Source organism: Phacochoerus africanus, chromosome 3 (genome assembly GCF_016906955.1).
Source record: "Phacochoerus africanus isolate WHEZ1 chromosome 3, ROS_Pafr_v1, whole genome shotgun sequence".
Lineage (NCBI taxonomy): Eukaryota > Metazoa > Chordata > Mammalia > Artiodactyla > Suidae > Phacochoerus > Phacochoerus africanus.
In genome coordinates, this window is record NC_062546.1 from 205,940,605 (window position 1) to 205,960,791 (window position 20,187).

A 20,187-nucleotide genomic window follows, 5' to 3' on the forward strand; every position below is an offset into this window, starting at 1 on the left:
TTTGGGGAAGGGCTGAGGTGGAACCCATCAGCATGGGGCCTGGGGGCTGAAACTAAGCACGTAGACAGCTTTATACCCTCTAAAGCCCAGCAATGAACTTGAAATTTCTGACATTCGTAGGCTTTCCATGTAATAATTTTTTTTTTTTGTCTTTGACTTTTCTAGGGCCGCTTCCCGCAGCATATGGAGGTTCCCAGGCTAGGGGTCTAATCGGAGCCATAGCCATCGGCCTACACCAGAGCCACAGCAACTGGGGATCCGAGCCGCGTCTGCGACCTATACCACAGCTCACAGCAACGCTGAATCGTTAACCCACTGAGCAAGGCCGGGGATTGAACCCGCCACCTCATGGTTCCTAGTCGGATTCGTTAACCACTGCGCCACGACGGGAACTCCCCTCCATGTAATAATTTTTAATAAATATTTACATAAATTTCCAATTTAATAAAATTTTTCCATTTACTTCCTAGATGCAAAATGCAAAGCCACTTGCCGGTTCCAGATTAGACATCAGGCAGAGGCCTGGGTTAGGGCTGGAGAGGCCTCCCAGAGCAACCAGCCAGGTCCCCAAGCCACACAAGCCACACATGCCCCATGTTCCACTCTCAAAGGGGAAAGAGAGGGACCTCCTTAACCAGATCTGGGGCAGTAGCTGCAGTCTGGTTGGAGGTGGAGGTGGGGGATGTGTTGGGGGAGGGGGAGCGCCAGTGGAGGGGACATAGGCCTCCTAGGTCTGGCTCCAGAGGAATATTCCGTTTGTGCATTTTTTTGGCCACGCCCATGGCATGCGGAGGGTCCTAGGCCAGGGATGAAAGTGTGCCACAGCAGTGACAACTGCCAGATCCTTAATCCTCTGACCCTCTAGGGAACTCCCAAAGGAATGTTGGGGGTATTTTTGCTTTTTTTTGGGGGGGGGGCTTTTTAGGGCCATACCTTAGGGCATAGGGAGGTTTCCAGGCTAGGGGTCCAAATCAGAGCTATAGCTGCCGGCCTACACCACAGCCACAGCAACATGGGATCCGAGCCACGTCTGCGACCTACACCACAGCTCACGGCAATGCTGGATCCTTAACCCACTGATCTGAGGCCATGGATCAAACCCGCATCTTCATGGATCCTATTCGGGTTGGTTAACTGAGCCATGACGGGAACACCTCCCAAAGAAATGTTTTTAATTGCCCCCCCAACCAGGGTGTTCACAGGAGGGGGTGGTGTAGACAGGGCACACTGGCTTGCTGGCAGGAGGAGGGCACCTGGCCATCTGATGGAGCTTAATTGCCAATTTCTCTCTCTGAGCTACAGCCACGGGCCTACACCACAACTACAGCAACGCCAGATCCGAGCCATGTCTGCAACCTACACCACAGCTCACGGCAAGGCCGGATCCTTAACCACTGAGCAAGGCCAGGGATGGAACCTATGTCCTCATGGATGCTAGTCAGATTCGTTTCCGCTGAGCCACAATGGGAACTCCCAATTGTCAATCTTGTGTGCTCCTCAGAGTCACCTGATTGTTGATTGTAACCCCAGAGTTTCTGGGCCAGCAGGGGGGCTGGGGTGGGGCCCGAGAAATGCGCATTTCGAACCAGGTCCCAGCAGAGGCGGGTGCTGGGGTGAGGGCCGCGCTTTGAGAAGAGCTGCTCCTATTACTTCCTGGGTTCCTGGCGTTGGGTAACCCAGGTTCCAATCGCAAATCTGCCCCCTGCTGGCAAGTGGCCCCTTAGACCGAAGAAATAGTTAACTGCAGCCTGACTAAATTTCTTCATTAGAGAGATAAAATAATAAATTTACCTCCTGAGGTGGTTGTAAGGATCGGGTTGAGATAATCTGGGTCATTATTTAGCACAGTTCCTGAGACATAGTAAGACTGAGGAGAAGTTCTTTTTCAGTTGGTTGAAGTGTGGGAATTTGGATGGAAGGAAGCTGCTACTTTGGGGGTTTTTTTTGTTTGTTTGTTTGCTTGTCTTTTGTCTTTTTAGGGTGGCACCCACAGCATATGGAGGTTCCCAGACTAGGGGTCAAATCGGAGCTATAGCCACTGGCCTACACCAGAGCCACAGCAACTGGGGATCCGAGCCGCGTCTGTGACCTACACCACAGCTCACGGCAACGCTGGATCCTTAACCCACTGATCGAGGCCAGGGAGCAAACCCGCAACCTCATAGTTCCTAGTAGGATTCGTTTCCATTGCGCCACGATGGGAACTCCTGTTCGTTTGTTTTTTTTATAAGCCTTAAAGAATTATTTGAATTTTAAAAACATGGACCTCTGCAACCTTGGTTAAAATGAAAATTTACTTTTAAAAATTGCATTTAGGAGTTCCTGTTGTGGCTCAGTGGTTAATGAATCTGACTAGGAACCATGAGGTTGCGGGTTCAATCCCTGTCCTTGCTCAGTGGGTTAAGGATCTGGCGTTGCCGTGAGCTGTGGTGTAGGTTGCAGATGCAGCTCGGATCCAGTGTTGCTGTGGCTCTGGCGTAGGCTGGTGACTACAGCTCTGATTCGACCCCTAGCCTGGGAACCTCCATATGCCGCGGGAGTGGCCCAAGAAATGGCAAAAAGACAAAAAAAAAATTGCATTTAAAAAAATTACATACAATTTAATATCATTAACAAACTGAGCTCAAAAGTACTTTAATAGTTTAAACATGGAAACATCTGTAGACAATTGCATTATTGTTCCTGGTTATTCACTCTCCCTTCCCGAAAGAGGATTATACAATCCCACTCACTGCCATGTGACCTGTGCTGCCTCCTGGAGAAGATCTATTTGCCCAGCCCCACTGACTTTGGCCTTGACCCCATGACTGCCTTTGCCAATGGCCCATGGCACATCAGAGTCGAGAGTTAAGAGCCATTGCTTCTTTCCACCTGCTCACTTGCTCTTGTCCTCTGCCACAAAACTGCCATGTCTCCAATGGGGGCTATTCTCTGGCTTGAACAAAGGGGAATTGCAGCCACAGCTGATCCACAGCCAAAAGGAGCCAAGCCACGACCGAAATGTGAAGGGCAATGTAAGAAGGGCAAGAAATGAGCCTTGATGGTTATGAGCTGCTGAGAGGTGGGGATAGGTTGTTATTGCAGCTATACCTGGTGTAAACTGACTTTAAAAAGTCCTGCACCAGCTGCCTGGCTAAATAAAACATGGTGTGTCTAAATGATAGGGATGCAGCTATTAAACTTCAAGTTGTATTTTCTTTTCATTTTGCTTTATTTTGTTTTTATGTCTGCACCCATGGCCATAAGTTCCCCGGGGCCAGGGACTGACTCCAAGCCGCAGCTGCCAGCATTCACCTTTGCTCTCTCTGTATCTAGCAGGGCCTGGCACACAGTGGCACTTACTTGGTTCAAAAACATACTTGTTGGGAGCTTCCACTGTGGCTCAGTGGTAATAAACACAAGTAGTATCCATGAGGATAAAAGTTCGATCCCTGGCCTGCCTCAGTGGGTTAAGGATCCAGCCTTGCCATGAGCTGCAGTGTAGGTTTCAGATACAGCTTGGAGGCCCCGTTGCTGTGTCTGTGGTGTAGGCCAGCAGCCACAGCTCCAATTCGACCCCTAGCCTGGGGACTTCTATATGCCACAGGTGCAGGCCTAAAATAAAATAAAATAAAATAAAATAAATCTACCACATCTTTTTTCTCCTCTCCTGTCATACCAAGGACATCTTTACACAGGCAGGGATGGATGACAGCTACCTGCCTATTAACAGTGCCCCCGCCTCTTCCCACATCTCTGGGATCAAGTTCAAGGAATTTAAATCTACATTTCCTCATGCATTGCATTTTGGGGGAAAACCAGTCTCATGAAGTAAGCTGTTTCAGCTAAACGTTGTCCCTCCCACAAATTCATATACTACAACTCTAATGTGACTGTATTTAGAGATACATTTAAGGAGGGAATCGAGGTCAAATAAAGTCAAAAGCATAGGACCCTAATCCAGTAGGTCTCACGTCCCTATAAGCAGAGACGGCAGAGCTCTCTCCCTTGCTCTCTGCGTGTACACGTAGAGAAGCAGCCCCATGAGGACACAGGGAGGAGGTGCTGTCTGCAAGCCAGGAAAAGAGGCATCACCAGAAACCAACACTTTCTCTCTCTTTTTTTTTTTTTTTTTGTCTTTTTAGGGCCGCACCCGAGGCATATGGAAGTTTCCAGGCTAGGGGTCTAATCTGAGCTACAGCTCCTGGACTATGTCAGAGCCGCATCTGCGACCTACACCACAGCTCACGGCAACGCTGGATCCTTCACCCACTGAGCGGGGCCAGGGATCAAACCTGCAACCTCATGGTTCCTAGCCAACTTCGGTAACCACTGCGCCATGACGGGAACTCCATTGCCAACACTTTCATTGTGGACTTGGAGCCTCCACACTGCAGAAAACAAACGTCTGTTGTTTAAGCACTCCCCCCACCACCAAGTCTGTGGTATTCTGTTAGGGCAGCCCAAGCTGACTCACACAGACAAGTTCCTTAGTTAAATTAGTTTGGGAACTGTGTCTTCAATACCAACTCGCCCCTCTTGGAAATTCAGAGGGCTCTGGAGCCTATTCAAGGCTCTGAGAAGTCCTTCAGCAAAGAAACTTAGAGTTTAAGACAGTATTTCCCAAATGTATTTATTTACGTATTTTGCCTTTTAGGGCCACACCCATGGTATTTGGAGGTTCCCAGGCCAGGGGTCGAATCAGAGCTGAAGGTGCCAGCCTATGCCACAGCCACAGCCACACCAGATCCGAGCCGTGTCTGCAACCTACACCACAGCTCATGGCCATGCCGGATCCTTCACCCACTGAGCAAGGCCAGGGATTGAACCTGAGTCCCCATGGTTACCAGTCAGGTTGTTTCTGCTGCGCCACAACGGGAGCTCCCCGCAAATGTTTTTAAATATGAGATCCTTTCCCAACACTCGTGATCACCATAGGAAGCTGGATTTGTTTCTAGGGTTGTCATTACAAACTACCACAAACTTAATGGTCTTATTCGCTCACAGTTCTAGAAACTTGAATTTAGGAATCAAGGTGTCCGCGGGACTGGTCCCTTCTGGAGGCCCCGAGGGAGATCTGTTCCATGAGCCTCTCCTAGGCTGTGCCTCCTGCCGGCAACCCTCGGTGGCCCCTTGCCTGTTGTACATCCATCGGTCCCCCCATCTGCCCTCCATCCTCACGTGGCCTCCCCCTCTGTGTCTCCCTCTCAACATCGTCCCCTTTCTCTTCCAAGGACCCACTCTAAATCCGGGCTGATCTCATCTCGAGATGCTTAACTAATTACATCGGCAAATTCCAAATAAGGTCCATATTCTGAGGTTGCAGGTGGCCATGTGTTTTGGGGGCCACAATCCAATCTGCTCCAGAAGCCAAGGGACACCAAGGTGGCTGGCGGAGTGGACCCAGAGCGAGAGTGAGTAGGACCCCTCTAGATGTCTGCATGTTGACAGTCCACCCCCTCCAGGGGACACACCAGGGAGACAGCCCTCTCCCCTTGACAATTCTGAGTCCCCACCTCCTCACCCCTAAACTCCTTTCGGACCGTCCTCCGTGAACACGTTCCTGTTTGGGGCAGGTCAAGACTTTCTGTTCTATTCACTCAAAAGCCGATTGGACTTCTGACCCTGCTCTTCCCACTTTACTCTGGAAGACAGAGCCTGTCTTTCTGGGGGACGTTTGCAAAACGCAGTACTCGTTTCTGCTTTGATGGGGCAGGCAGGCTCTTCCAGGGTTGTGCTTCCAGAGGCTTCCTCCCCAAACCTTCCCAAAGCCCTGCTTCTGCCTTGCCTCTCTCCTTCCCAGAACCCTCTACCACTCCCTTGGCCTCCGGGAGAAACTGAGACCTCCTGCCTCCAAGGACCTTCTTCTGGGATCAGCCAGGGTGCTCCCACTGCTTCCCCACAAGGCCACTTCTTTTTTGCTTTTTTTTTTTTTAATGGGCCACACCCGCAGCATATGGAAGTTCCCAGGCTAGGGGTCCAATCGGAGCAACAGTTGCTGGTCTACGCCACAGCCACAGCAACATCAGATCCAACCCGCATCTGCGAACTATCCCACAGCTCATGGCAATGCCGGATCCTTAACCCACTGAGCGAGGTCAGGGATTGAACCCAAAACCTCATGGTTCCTAGTTGGATTCGTTTCCGCTGTGCCACGAAGGGAACTCCAAGGCCACCTCTTGATGCCTTGAAGTCTTCTGCCTGGATGGCATCCCTGACCGCCCCCCTTCCCCTCCATCTGGGCACAATTTGGTTGCTACAAGCCCCTTGGTCCCTGGAATGCAAATAACCAGACACAGCTCAAATTCTAGAGGTGGGGCTCAGGACGTCTGTGTATATGCATGTGTGTGTGTGTGTGTGTGTTTCTCTGGGGAGGGGCCCATGTCTTTCATCGCATCTCCAAATTGTTCCTTCCTGACTGTGGAGCCTAAAAGCCACCCGTTGAGAGCTAAGGCTCAGTGAGCATCTCTTCCTTAGAGCGGTAACTCTGGGGAAACCCACCTGTGGCGGAAGAGCCCCCCTGCCCACTCTTCCTGTGCTGAGGGGCCCCCTAGTGGGAGGAGGGAAGAGGCAGCAGAGACTAAGTCCTGGAGGCACAGATCATCTGAACACATCCGCCACTGACGGGACGCCCCCGGGATGGAAGAAAGCTGGCTCCACGCAGAGTCACAGCTGGGAGCAGGAGGTACCTCAAGGCTCGGCCCCTACCCCTACCTCACCTCCTCATGCTCCCTCCACCCGCCTCACCACCCCCCACAGATAACTAGCAGATCTCTGGAGCTGGAAGAGAGCTGGGGAGCTTCAGGGAAAAAACTTGTGACACCACCTCACCCCAATACAACCCCGTCAACCCCATGATTTGGCCTAAGTCTTTCTAGCACCTTGGACCCCGGGAACCTGCACAATTTGGAGAAAGCTCATTTGACCCACTAGACCACATTGTGACAACAGATTGCAGACTTGTTGCTCAAATTTGATGATACATTTTTTGCAAGTAGATACAGCTCTTTAACCTCTTTCGGATACTTTATTTGGGGGTGGGGGGACACCCTCAGCATGCAGAAGTTCCCCGGGGCCAGGGATCAAACCTGTGCCACAGCAGTGACTCAATCTCCTGCAGTGACAAAGCCAGATCCTTCACTGGCTGCTGCCGGGCAGGGGAGCCCCTGGAATACTCTTTGACCTGTCAGCTCAGGCTGCCATAACAAAGTACCTCCACTAGGGGGAGGCGGGGCTTTAAACAACAGAAATGTGTTTTCCAGTGCTGGAGGCAGAAGTCAGAAGTCAGGATGCTGAGTTCCCATTGTGGCTCAGTGGTAACAAACCTGACTAGGATGCGGGTTCGATCCCTGGCCTCGCTCAGTGGGTTAAGGACCCAGCATTGCTGTGGCTGTAGTATAGGCCGGCAGCTGTAGCTCCGATTCAACCCCTAGCCTGGGAACTTCCATATGCCACGGGATTGGCCCTGAAAAGCAAAAAAAAAAAAAAAAAAATTCAAGATGTTGACAGTGTTACTTCTGAGGGCTATGAAGGAAAGAGCTGTCCCAAGTTCCTCTCCTGGGTTTATGGATGGCCGTCTTCATGTTCACGTAGCATTCTCCCTATAGATGTGTCTGGGTCCACTTTTCCTCTTAAAAGGGCACCAGTCATATCGAGTTAGGGTCCATCCTACTTGCTGTGTCCAGTGCTGCAGGGCAACGGGAGATCCTGGAAGAGGGATGGTGCAGCATAATAAAACACACAAGACTCTTTTACATCTAGAAAGTGGGGGACCCTCTGTTCCACAGAACAAAGGCATCTAGGCTGTAGCCCACAAGACTTATTAGCAAAGATGACGTAGGCTCGTGAGCAAAATCAGGTGCAGGTAATGATAAATCTATCTCTTGGTGGTTGTGTTTTTGCATGTGTGCCAAATTTGTTTCCTGCATCGTTCAGCCGTTTCAATGGTCTCCAACACGTGCTGATCCTGTTCTAACTTAGTTACCTCTCTGAAGGCCCAGTGCCCTAAGACAGTCCCCTTCGGAAGTAAGAGGAAGGATAGATGGGGGGACATGTGGGCAGAGCAATAGTGGTTTCAAGGCTGAGCTGCCCTGGAGTCCCCTTCAGGACCCCATCAGGCCCCTGCACAGCCACCAGCCAGGCCTCTAAGGGGCACAAGCCCTCTCACAGCAAGTGGCAGGCCAAACCTGAGGTCGGGGAGAGATCAGGGTCTACCCTGGAGATGGGGGCTGGACCAGAAAAGGCATCGGAAGGCCTGGGGCAGCTCAAGGGGATGTGTGCGTGGTGTGTGGGGCGCTGAAGTACCCCTCTGTTTCAGAGATGGAGGTGGGAGGGTTGGTCTCTTGGTTCAACTGCCTTCCTACTTGGAGTGGGTGTTTCAGTGGCCCTAGGAATCCTATTTGCATACATGGCCCAGGCTTCTGGAAGGTTAGGGAGAAGGAATTTATTTTTACTTGCAAATTTGTTCTAATATTTCAAGTAATATTTAGTCATTGTTGCGAAGGCAAATGAATTGTATAAATTGAAAAATGCACAAAAGCTTGAAAGAAAAAGCTTGCCCACGATCCACCACGACTAAATCTGATACTGACTACTCATTTGTTATTTGACCGAATCATGTGCTTTTAATTTTTACAATCTTCTCCAAATGCAAGTAATAGATGTCACTAGAGAAATATTAGAAAATGCAGTTCACACGCAAAAAATTAAATCACTTGTAATCCCAATACGTAAAGATATCTTGCTTTTTAGCTGGTATTTCTTCCCTTTTTTTTTTTTTATCTTTTTGCTATTTCTTTGGGCCGCTCCCGCAGCATATGGAGGTTCCCAGGCTAGGGGTCCAATCGGAGCTGTAGCCACCGGCTTACGCCAGAGCCACAGCAACTTGGGATCCAAGCCACCTCTGTGACCTACCCCACAGCTCACGGCAACGCCAGATCTTTAACCCACTGAGCAAGGCCAGGGACCGAACCTGCAACCTCATGGTTCCTAGTCAGATTGATTAACCACTGCGCCACGACGGGAACTCCTAGCTGGTATTTCTTTGACCACCAATACCTCTGAACATTGTCTCATGGTTATTAGTTATTTAGATTTCTTTAGCAAATGGTCTGCTCTCATCCTCTGCATATTTTTTGTCTTTTTTTTTTTTTTTTTTTTAGGGCTGCACTTGTGGCATATGGATGTTCCCAAGCTAGGGGTCTAATCAGAGCTACAGCTTCTGGCCTACGCCATAGCCACAGCAATGTGAGATCCGAGCCGCATATGCGACCTACACCACAGCTCACAGCCACACCAGATCCTTAACCCACTGAGCAAGGCCAGGGATCGAACCCGCAGTCTCATGGTTCTTAGTTGGATTCATTTCCACTGCACCAAGACAGGAACTCCTGTTCTTAACATTTTTAGATTTTTTTTTTACATTTATTTATTTATTTTCTTTTGCCATTTTTAGGGCTGCACCCGCGGCATGTGGAGGTTCCCAGGCTGGGGTCGAGTCGAAGCTACAACTGCCAGCCTACACCACAGCCACAGCAACACCAGATCCTTAACCCACTGAGCAAGGCCAGGGATCCGACCCGCAACCTCATGGTTCCTAGTCAGATTCATTAACCACCTGAGCCACGATGGGAACTCCCCTAGGTTGGTTTTTGACCTACGTCTATTTTTTTTTTTTTTGACCTACATCTATTTTTTTCCCTTGGCATTTCTTACTGGCTTTTATGTTTGCAAAGTAGTTCTTCCCCAAATCCAATATTTTTAGTTTGCTCATAACCTCTTTTTCTTCCTTTGCATTTACCTCTTTACGTGAAAGTGAAAAACTAACTTAACCAATTGTTCCAGCACCATTTTATAACACCAACCCCCCCTCCCTGCTCCATGTCCCCAGGGCTGGCCCCTGGGGGCCTGCAGTTCCCTGGCCGCCAGCCCTCGCACAAAAGCACTAGCAAACAAGGTGTAATTTTCGATGCTGCAGAGAAGGGGAGGGGTTTACCTTGGAGACTTCAACACAAACAATTTAAAAATTCCCTCTAGATGCTTCTGGTGTCCCCAGGCCTCACCTGCTCCACCCCCCAGAGAGGCCTGACCTTTCTCCCCTTCTCCGTGCAGCTGAGGAGTTTCAAAGCCCTCACCCCTTCTCTCCTGCAGGAAAAAACAAAAAACAAAAAAACAGGCTATAGGGCTCCCGGCTCAAGCCCAGCTCTTTCCAAACGAAGGCTCTCCTCTCCGGGGTGACAGCATCCACTGCAGGGTGGCAACGTCCTTTGTCATCTGAGAGTGTCTGGAGGTCTCAGCTCCTACCCCATGGGGCTTATTAACCTACTTCTTCCAAACAAATCCAGTGTATGTTCTAAGCAGAATTCCCGTCACACCTGCTAGTGGAGCCGGGTTGTGCTGACTCCTTAAATGTCTTGAACACGCAGGGAGCAGGAGCTCTGGGAAGAGGCACAAGCTGGAGTCTGCCCTTAGAGCGCTGATATTCAGAGGGGCTGCCCGGGGAGGGAGAGCAGGGACAGAACGCCCTGCGTGAGGAGCAGCCACCAAAGACACAAACCCCAAGGTGGGCTCCTTGGCAGGTGGGCATCACGTGTACCACCCTCGTCGTGGATGGGGCCGTGGGGGAGATGTTCGGGGCAGGGCTGCGGAGCTCAGGAAGGCTCCAGGCCCTCGCTCCCAGGGGCATGTGGTGGAAGGCTGGGGAGTGGCCTGATTCCCACGGCCACCCCAAGGTGGCGGCAGCTAGAGCAGTGACCATGGCGAAGGGCACCCATCACAGCAGGTGTAGAAAGCAGATGACGGGAGTTCCCATCGTGGTGCAGTGGTTAACGAATCCGACTAGGAACCATGAGGTTGCGGGTTCGGTCCCTGCCCTTGCTCAGTGGGTTAACGATCCGGCGTTGCCGTGAGCTGTGGTGTAGGTTGCAGACGCGGCTCAGATCCCGCGTTGCTGTGGCTCTGGCATAGGCTGGTGGCTACAGCTCCGATTCAACCCCTAGCCTGGGAACCTCCATATGCCGCGGGAGCGGCCCAAGAAATAGCAACAACAACAACAGACAAAAAGAAAAAAAAAAGAAAAAAGAAAGCAGATGACATCACGGACAGGGGCGGGGAGGGGGCGGGGGTGGGGGGGCTGCTGAATTGCCCCAGATATGATCCCGTAGGTTTATGGAAGCAAAGCTCTGACCTGCTCCAAGGGATGCCGGCTCCTCGATGTCAGCTGGCCTGATCGTACAGTGGTGAAGAGCATGGCCTTGGACCGGAGAGCCTGGCTCACCCCCCAGCTCTTCCCTTGGCTGAGCGGCAGTGTCCTCATCTCTAAAATGGGGTGACAGTACTTACCGCAAGGCATTGTGGGAGAATCCGTAACTCAGTGAGTGCCTGTAACTGGGCATCTCTGGGGCTGCCATGACAAGTAACCTCAGACTGGGGGCCTGACAACACCTCACAGTTATTCTCTCACAGCTCCAGAGGCCCCAGCCCCAAACCAAGTGTGTGTTCAGGGTCACAGTTGCTGTGAAGTCTCTGAAGGAGCCTTCCTTCCCTCTCCTGGAGCCTCCAGGCCTTCCTTGACTTGCGCCAGCCGGGTCTCTGCTTCCGTCTCCATGTGGCTCCTTCCCTGCATCTGTGTCCTCTTCCATTTGCACCCATGGGATTTTAATTTACGGAGCTAATTGAACGGTGACTCTGAGAGATCAATGTCATTGGAAGAAGAATGTACTACTCAGATGTCCCTGGTGGCCTAGAAGTTAAGGATCAAGCATGGTCACTGCTGTGGCACCAGTTGGATACTTGGCCTGGGAACTTCTGCATGCCATAGCACAACAAAAGGAGTTTTTAATTTTTTTGTTTTGTTTTGTCTTTTGTCTTTTTAGGGCCGCGCCCACGGCATATGGAGGCTCCCAGACTAGGGGTCTAATCAGAGCTGTAGCCGCCAGCCTATGCCAGAGCCACAGCAACTTGGGATCCAAGCCACCTCTGTGACCTACCCCACAGCTCACGGCAACGCCAGATCTTTAACCCACTGAGCAAGGCCAGGGATCGAACCCTCAACCTCATGGTTCCTAGTCGGATTTGTTTCCACTGCGCCATGACGGAAACGCCTTAATTTTTAAATTAAAAAAAAAATTAGGAGTCCCCATTGTGACTCAGTGGATTAAAAAGCCAACGAAGTGTCCCTGAGGATGTGCGTTTGATCCCTGGCCTTGCTCAGTGGGTTACGGATCTGACATTGCTGCAAGATGTGAAGTAGGTCACAGACGTGGCTCAGATCCAGTGTCTCTGTGGCTGCGGTGTAGGCTGGCAGCTGCAGCTCCACTTTGACCCCAAGCCCAGGAACCTCCACATGCCATGGGTGGGGCCCTAAAAAAGGAAGAAGAAAGTTTGGCCCTGTGATTAATGGATGCCAAATAGACATACAGACTCTAAAGAAACACATTTAAGACACATCTCATCTCTTAGAAAGACACTCCTCATTGAATTTAGGGCCCAGTCTCATTCCAGATGATCTCAAGCCCCTAAATTATGTCTGCAAAGACCCTTTTTCCAAATAGGACACATTCACAGGCTCCAGGGGTTAGGATAAGGACATATCTTTTTGGAGGGGACATAACTCAACCTGCTACAAATGCCCATTGGCTGGGTTGGTTTATAATTTTTTGCTTATTAGTATAGACTCTGGAGGCAAAAAGACAATTTTGCTTTTTTGTTGTTGAGGCGCCCTGGAATGCGCCCTCTGCAGTGACAGCTTTAGCTGAGTGTCAGTGCCAGGGAGGACTCAGAGGGAGGGCACAGGAGGGACCCAGGGGGGTGATTTCTGCTTGGGATGAAGAGGTCTGAAGCTCAGGCACCAGGCAGAGGACATGAGGATCCAGGGCGCTCTGAAGGGGAAGCTCAGCTTCCCTGGATGACTTTCAGGCTAAGGCCACTATTTCTTTCATTCTTTTTAGGGCCACATCTGTGGCATTTGGAAGTTTCCAGGCTAGGGGTCGAATCAGAGCTTCAGCTGCCAGGCTACACCAGAGCCACAGCAAGGAGGGATCTGAGCCATATCTGCCACCTACACCATAGCTCACAGCAACACCAGATCCTTAACCCACTGAGCGAGGCCAGGGATCAAACCCACATCCTTGTGGATACTAGTCCTGTTGGTCACCTGCTGAGGCACGATGGGAACTCCGAGGCTACTATTTCTTTCTTTCTTTCCTTCCTTTTTTTTTTTTTTTTTGCTTTTTAGGGCTGCATCTGCAGCATATGGAGGTTCCCAGCCTAGGGGGCGAATCGGAGCTACAGCTGCTGGCCTATACCACAGCCACAGCAAGCAAGATCCTAGTCGCATCTGCAACCTACACCACAGCTCACAGCAACGCCAGATCCTTAACCCACTGAGCAAGGCCACGGATTGAACCCACAACCTCGTGGTTCCTAGTTGGATTCATTTCCACTACGCCACAACGGGAACTCCAAGGCTACTATTTCTTAAGGTAGCTTTGGTTGTTTGTAACAGAAAGCTCTGGTTCAACTTGCTGAAACAACTTCAAAACAAATCACCTCCCAACACAGGAAGTCTGGTGACTGAGTGGCTGCAGGTATAGTTTGATCAAGGCTTTGCCTTTTTTTTTTTTTTTTTTTCCAGTCCCCCTTGGCTCCACCATTCTCTGTGTGGGGATTTTTTCTCAGGCCAGGCGCCCTCATGGTCATAAGAGGCTCAACTTAAAGTGCCTATGTTCAAGAACAGAGCAAGACCACATCATCCTGGGTCTCCTCATGAGAACAGCCCAGAGGCCCTAGCAGATCACTGGTTCTCATGACTCCATGGCCAGCACTGCGTGAAGGCCTGTGCCTCATCCAGTCACCTCTCAGGGAAATGGCTTAGACGATCAGCACCCAAGCCCCAAGCTGGCCTGGGGCTGACCCTCAACTCACCTATGTATCCCGCTCGCTCCGAGATCAACGGTTCCTTCACCCACATGCTAGCGCAGCAGAGGGCAAGGGTGAACCCCCCTCAAAGGGGAGAGACACTGGGAGACACTGCCAGAATCCCCAGGGAAGCTGGTGAAAGGGCCACTGTCCTGGAACCCCCTCCCAGGTGTGCACAAAGGTCATTATTCATTCACTGCAGCAACTACGAGAATATGACTTAGAGGAAAGGGGGTGGATTTCTAGGGAGTGAGGTCTGGGAGATGACCTGGGAGTCCCTGTAGGCTGCTGTCCCCTCCAAGGGAATCTTGGGGCCCCTTGGTGAAGAGACCCTTGAAAGGGCAAATGATCTGTGAGCCCCTGATCACAGGCATCGTGTCTGAGACAGAGGGTGACTCACAGTTGCCCCCTCGCTCTCTGACGCTCCCCAGGACTATGCTGTCCAAGAGCTTTCATCCTGCCTTCCTCTCCACGTCAGTGATCCAGGGCGACCCCACCTGGGTGTCCGACAATTCAATTCAGCTCTGACACTGACCAGAGTCAATACTGACACCAGGGATTAGGGAATCGGCCCCAGGAGACGCCCCCACACCAGGCGCCGGCTGCAGATGGGGTCCCCAGGCTACCTGCGCTTCTGCTGGACCCGCCTCAAGTGAACGACTCACAGCGTTAGGAAAAGGTTTATGACAAAAGATACGAATGAACAGCCAGATGAAGATACACAGGGTGAGGTCAGGGAGGATCCCGGGTGCGGGAACCTCTGGGGGACTCCCCGTAGAGTTGGGGAGCTCACCCTCCCTCCATATGCATGTGGTCACCAATCTAGAAGCTCCCTTAGTCTTTTTTTTTTTTTCCCAAAAGAATCTTGTTTATCAACTTACACAGCTTCTTATTTTCAAGAGTTGTGGTTTTCTATAGAAATTGTTGAAATGTTGAAAACATGTTTGCTGAAAAATAAGGACATGGCGCATATACATCCAAATACTATCTTTTTGATAGGCAAAGTTAGAGGGATTTCTTGTGGGTTTGTTTGTTTCTTTGTTTGTTTTCTATTTAGGGCCATACCTGAGGCATATGGAGGTTCCCAGGCTAGGGGTAGAATTGGAGCTACAGTTGCTGGCCTACACCACAGCCACAGCAACGCCAGATCTGAGCCGAGTCTTCAACCTACACCACAGCTCACGGCAACGCAGGATCCTTAACACACTGAGCAAGGCCAGGGATCAAACCCACAACCTCATGGTTCCTACTGGATTTGTTTCTGCTGCCACACGACGGGAACTCCCTCCCTTAAGACTTGTTGTTTCAAAGTTTTTATCAAACTTGCTTTAGGTAGATGGAGTTCCCACTGTGGTGCAGTGGGTTAAGAATTTGAATGCAAGTTCCCATCGTGGCTCAGAGGTAATGAGCCAGATTAGTATCCATGAGGATGCAGGTTCTATCCCTGGCCTTGCTCAGTGGGTTAAGGATCTGGCGTTGCTATGAGCTGCAGCATAGGTGGCAGATGCAGCTCAGATCCTGCGTTGCTGTGGCTGTGGTGGAGGCCGGCAGGTGTAGCTCTGATTGGACCCCTAGCCTGGGAACCTCCATATGTCATGGGGATGGCCCTAAAAAGCCAAAAAATAAAATAAATAATGTTTTAAAGTTTCATTATGTAAATAGGATGGATTAAATCATTGGCCACTGGCGATTAATAACCTGATTAACTCCACCCCTAGCCACTCTCCCTCCCCAGCGTTGCAGGGGTGGGGCTGGAAGTTCCAACCTTCTAACCACACAATTGGTTCCTCTGGCAACCAGTCGCCATCCTGAAGCTACCCAGTCACCTCATTCGCGTCAACTCAGGTATGGTCAAAAGTCATGTATAACACATAGGCAATAACACAAGACACAGGAGAAAATTCCAAAGGTTTTAGGAGCTGTGAGCCAGGAACGGAGGACAAAGAGCAAATATGTATTTTTCATTATTATATATTTTTCATTATATTCATTCTTATTTCACCAGGTGGTCTGTTATTATCCCCACTTCACGGATGGAGGAACCGAGGTACAGATGTGACGTGACTTGCCTTAGGTTACACAGCTAGTTATACAAACAGCAGGATTTGAACCCAGGCAGCTCAGCTCCAGAGGCCACCCGCTGGCCCCGGCACCAGCTGCCTTGCCATGTGGGGTTCTGGGGAGTCATCGAGGGTGACCTTCCTCCAAAGGGAATCTAAGGCTAGAGAGGGGAGGACGCCCAGCCTCCCCGTGGGGGAAAGAGTGTGTAATCAGATTCAGTGGGCACAGCTCAGCCACTGCTTTACCCTGGTTTGTAGCCACCGTCCGGGGTGTAAGTACCCCACAAAGACTGATGCTAAGCGATTTATTCCTTCCGGGGCTCAGCTCCCCCATGTATAAAATGAGCATAATGATGAATCCTCACCTGCCTAGAGACAACGGGGTAGTTGGAAGGATTCGATGTTTCGCTCCTTCTCCTGCCTGTGAGCAGCAGTCACTAATGTTAGCTGGTGACTGAGGGGCAGCTCAGACGCAACACACTGGCACCTCCACGCCAACCACCTTCTTAATGAAGAGCCACAAGCACAAGGAGGGCTGCCTGGGTCTATACTTCTTCAAAGAACACTCAGGGGTTTCCAGATCTTTGGTGATTCTCTACGCTCCCAGCCTAGTGGAGCAGGGAGAAGATGGAGATTATTTAGCCTGTGTCATAGGGTTACCGCCTGTCCTAGTCCATTCGGGTGTCTGGTGAGGCCCTGCCTCCTGGTTCACAGATGACAATCTTCTCACTGCATTTCTCTCTTTCTTCTTTCCTTTTCCTTCCTTCCTTCCTTCCTTCCTTCCTTCCTTCCTTCCTTCCTTCCTTCCTTCCTTCCTTCCTTCCTTCCTTCTTCCTTTCTTTCTTTCTTTCTTTCTTTCTTTCTTTCTTTCTTTCTTTCTTTCTTTCTTTCATGTGTGTGTCTTTTTAGGGCATATACCTGCGGCATATGGAAGTTCCTGGGCTTGGGGTCGAATCAGAGCTGTAGCCGCAGGAACACCAGATCTGAGCTGCATCTGCGACCTACAGCACAGCTCACGGCAATGCTGGATCCTTAACCCATTGCACAAGGCCAGGGATCAAACCTGCATCCTCATGGATGCTGGTCAGATTCGTTAACCACTGAGCCATGACGGGAACTCCCTCATTGCATTTCTCATGGAGGAGGTGGCCAGAAACCTCAGTGTGGTCCCTTCTAGAAGGGCACTAATCCCATTCCTGAGGGCTCCACCTCATGACCTAAACAAGTCCCCAAATCCCCAGCTCCAAACACTATTACATTGGGAATTAGCTTTCAACATTTTTTTTTTGGTCTTTTTTTGGGGCCACACCAGTGGCATATGGAAGTTCCCAGGCTAGGGGTTGAATTGGAGCTGCGGCTGCCACGGCTGGCACACAACAGCCACAGCCACAGCAGTTCTGAGCCGTGTCTGTGGCAACGCCGTAACCTTAGCCCACGGAGCTAAGTGGGATCGAACCCTGGTCCTCATGGATACCCATCAGTTTCCTTGCTAGAGAGCCACCATGGGAACTCCTCCACATATAAATTTGGGGGTGAGACACGAACCTTCTGTCTCTAGCTCCTCATGACCAAAGACAGTCAGGGTTATGAGCAGCCCTTCACGTGTTCTGACTCACCATTGCTGTGAAACTGACTCTCTGCAGAAAGACGGGCCAACTCAGTCACCAGTGTGGACAGAGAGGTGTTGGGAGTGTGTTATAATGAACACCTGCATCCGTCTTCTTTCATCAGCTCACAGGCATGATGTTTCCTTACCATCACCTGCCCCTGGGTACACACACCCTCCGTGCTTTCCCCAGACGTCTGCCTTTCTCTCCTTAGACACCTGCAAACTTGGCTACGAAAAGTCCCATAGACTCAGCCCACGAGGGCAGCTGCTCCGGAGGCTCAGGACCCTTGCTCTGCAGGTGCCTGTGACATCATCAGCTTCAACAGCCCCCTGTGACCTCACCACCTGGACGACTCCGCCCAGTAGGGCTGTGGCCACTCCTTCAGTCGGCACAAGTGACAGAGGGCCTAGATGACCTCCGTGCCTTTGGGAGAGGCCAGAGCCGCCAGCATCCCCACACATGGTGAGAGCAGGTCAACAGACATCCCAGCAGTGGGGTCCCGAAGTCAGGTCCCCCTCCTCGCAGATGTCCCATTGGCTCACAGCACCGCAGTGTCAGCTGACCAGCGGGATGTAGACCAGGCCTCCGTCCAGCCAGCCACCTTGGAGGCCGTGTCAGAGTCTGGGGACAAGGACAAGCATGAAGCTGCCGTAGGATCTGCCCAGGAGCCCACGGAGGTCCTGCTTGCTTACTTGGCCCCAGATGCGCTGCAAACATCCAGGGGCCTCCAGAGCCTGCTGCAGGACGGGCCGCTGCAAGATGCGAGGATGACCCAGAGTCCTCAGAGCCTCCAACACACCTCCCCAACTGAGGAGGAGCAGGAGACACCGCAAACAGCGGGCATCTCAGACATGGAGCCGGAACCAGCCTCATCTCTCCCAAGTGTTCAGGTGCAGCCCCCCCAAAATGCGGAGGCACCGCCTGTCGTGAGCGCTGCAGACGCCAATGGCCAGCTTGATACTCTGGCCACTGGCACCACTGAAGCTGTTGAGGAGAAATCTGAGGGTCCAGAGGCCTTGGACCCTGACACAGACACTGCACCATCGGCCCCCGCCTTGCCTGGCTGCCGACAGGTGGCCCTGGGGAGGAGGCGCCTGGACTTCATGGCCAGAGAGGAGAACAGCTACATGCGCTCTGTGACCAGCTTGCTGGGCGGGGGCGAGGGGCCCATCAGCTCCCTGGCAGACATCCTGGTGTGGTCTGAGACCACCATGGGCATGACCAGGGGCATCCTGGCCCCTGGCCACGGCTCCATGACAGACCTGCTACGCAGCACAGGGCCCCACCTGCACCCCGCCTCCAGCATCCTGGGGAGCCCCAGCGCCGCCTTCTCCTCCGGGCTGGTAGTGGGGACCAGCTCGGCCCTGCGCTCCATCACCCACATGCTGGAACTGGCAGAGCGCAGGACCATGGAGGGCATCCGCTTGGCCGTGCGCTACCTGACCAGCCACCTCACCTCTCGCCAGGCCCACACGGGTCCCAACCTCAACTAGACCCGTACTCAGCAGCCTCCCGAGACCCCTGGGACGCTCATGCTCTGTCCTCTTGCCCACGTGCGGCCTGGAAGCTCTCCCCAGACCTGGCAATAAATCACCAGCAAACATTTATTTTCCAAGTGCCAGCCTCATCCCTTGTCTGTGCAGTGGGAACATGGGAGAAGGACAGGAGGGGGCTGGGGTGTTCTGGAGACAGTGTCCCCTGAGGGCTTCTTGGGTTGCCCCATTCAGGGGCTGGAGGCCAAAGTGCAGAGAGAGAAGAGCCCAGGACAGGCCTGGGAGACCAGGCGTAGGGGGCGCAGACCTGCAGAAACTGATCCTGGCTGGACCTCCAATCAGGTAAGTGCATTTTTGCGCAGGAAGCAAGTCCCAGCCCTTCTCCCTGGCCTGCCGGCTTCGCAGGCTCAGGCCGCCCTGCTAGGCTCTCTGAGAGTGGGGTTGAAAGCACAGGGCCAGACCAACTGGACTCAAACTCCAGCACCACTCCTGGCTATAGGCCAATCACTGCACCCTCTGAACCTCCAACTCTCATCAGTAGAACCCAAACCCACTCCATGAAGATGTTAGCAGAAGGAAGGGAAACAACCCAGGTCCCAACACATGATGTCAGGCACTTAAGAAACTCACACATTTCCGCTGCCATGATTATTTTCCGCCAGCAGGCTGGGGACACGGTGGGAACAGGGTAGAGTGACCAATCACCCCAGTCTGCCTGGGACTAAGCGACTTCCTGGGATGTGTGACTTTCAGGTTTAAAACCAAGAAAATGGGTGTTCCCTTCGTGGCCCAGTAGGAACAAACCCAATTAGCATCGTGAGAATGTGGGTTCGATCCCTGGCCTCACTCAGTGGGTTAAGGATCTGGCGTTGTCGCGAGCTGCAGTATAGGTTGCAGATGCGGCTCGGATCTTGCATTATGGCTCAGTGGGTTAAGAACCGACATGACGTCCATGAGGATGAAGGTTTGATCCCTGGCCTCGATCAGTGGGTTAAGCATCCCTCATTGCAGCAAGCTTCAGCATAGGTTGCAGGTGTGACTCGGATCTAGCGTGTTTGTGGCTGTGGTGTAGGCCGGCAGCTGCAGCTCTGATTAGACCCTTAGCCTGGGAACTTCCATATGCCACAG

At 51.8% G+C, this 20,187-nt stretch overlaps 1 protein-coding gene across 1 annotated transcript; it reads left to right on the forward strand.

Annotated features, from left to right (window-relative positions):
* The first annotated feature begins 17,976 nt into the window (after positions 1-17,976).
* On the forward strand, positions 17,977-19,059 carry TEX44 (testis expressed 44). Its single transcript, XM_047770276.1, has one exon. It carries the CDS (start codon positions 17,977-17,979, stop codon positions 19,057-19,059), a length of 1,083 nt encoding a protein of 360 aa, XP_047626232.1.
* Positions 19,060-20,187: the final 1,128 nt, after the last annotated feature.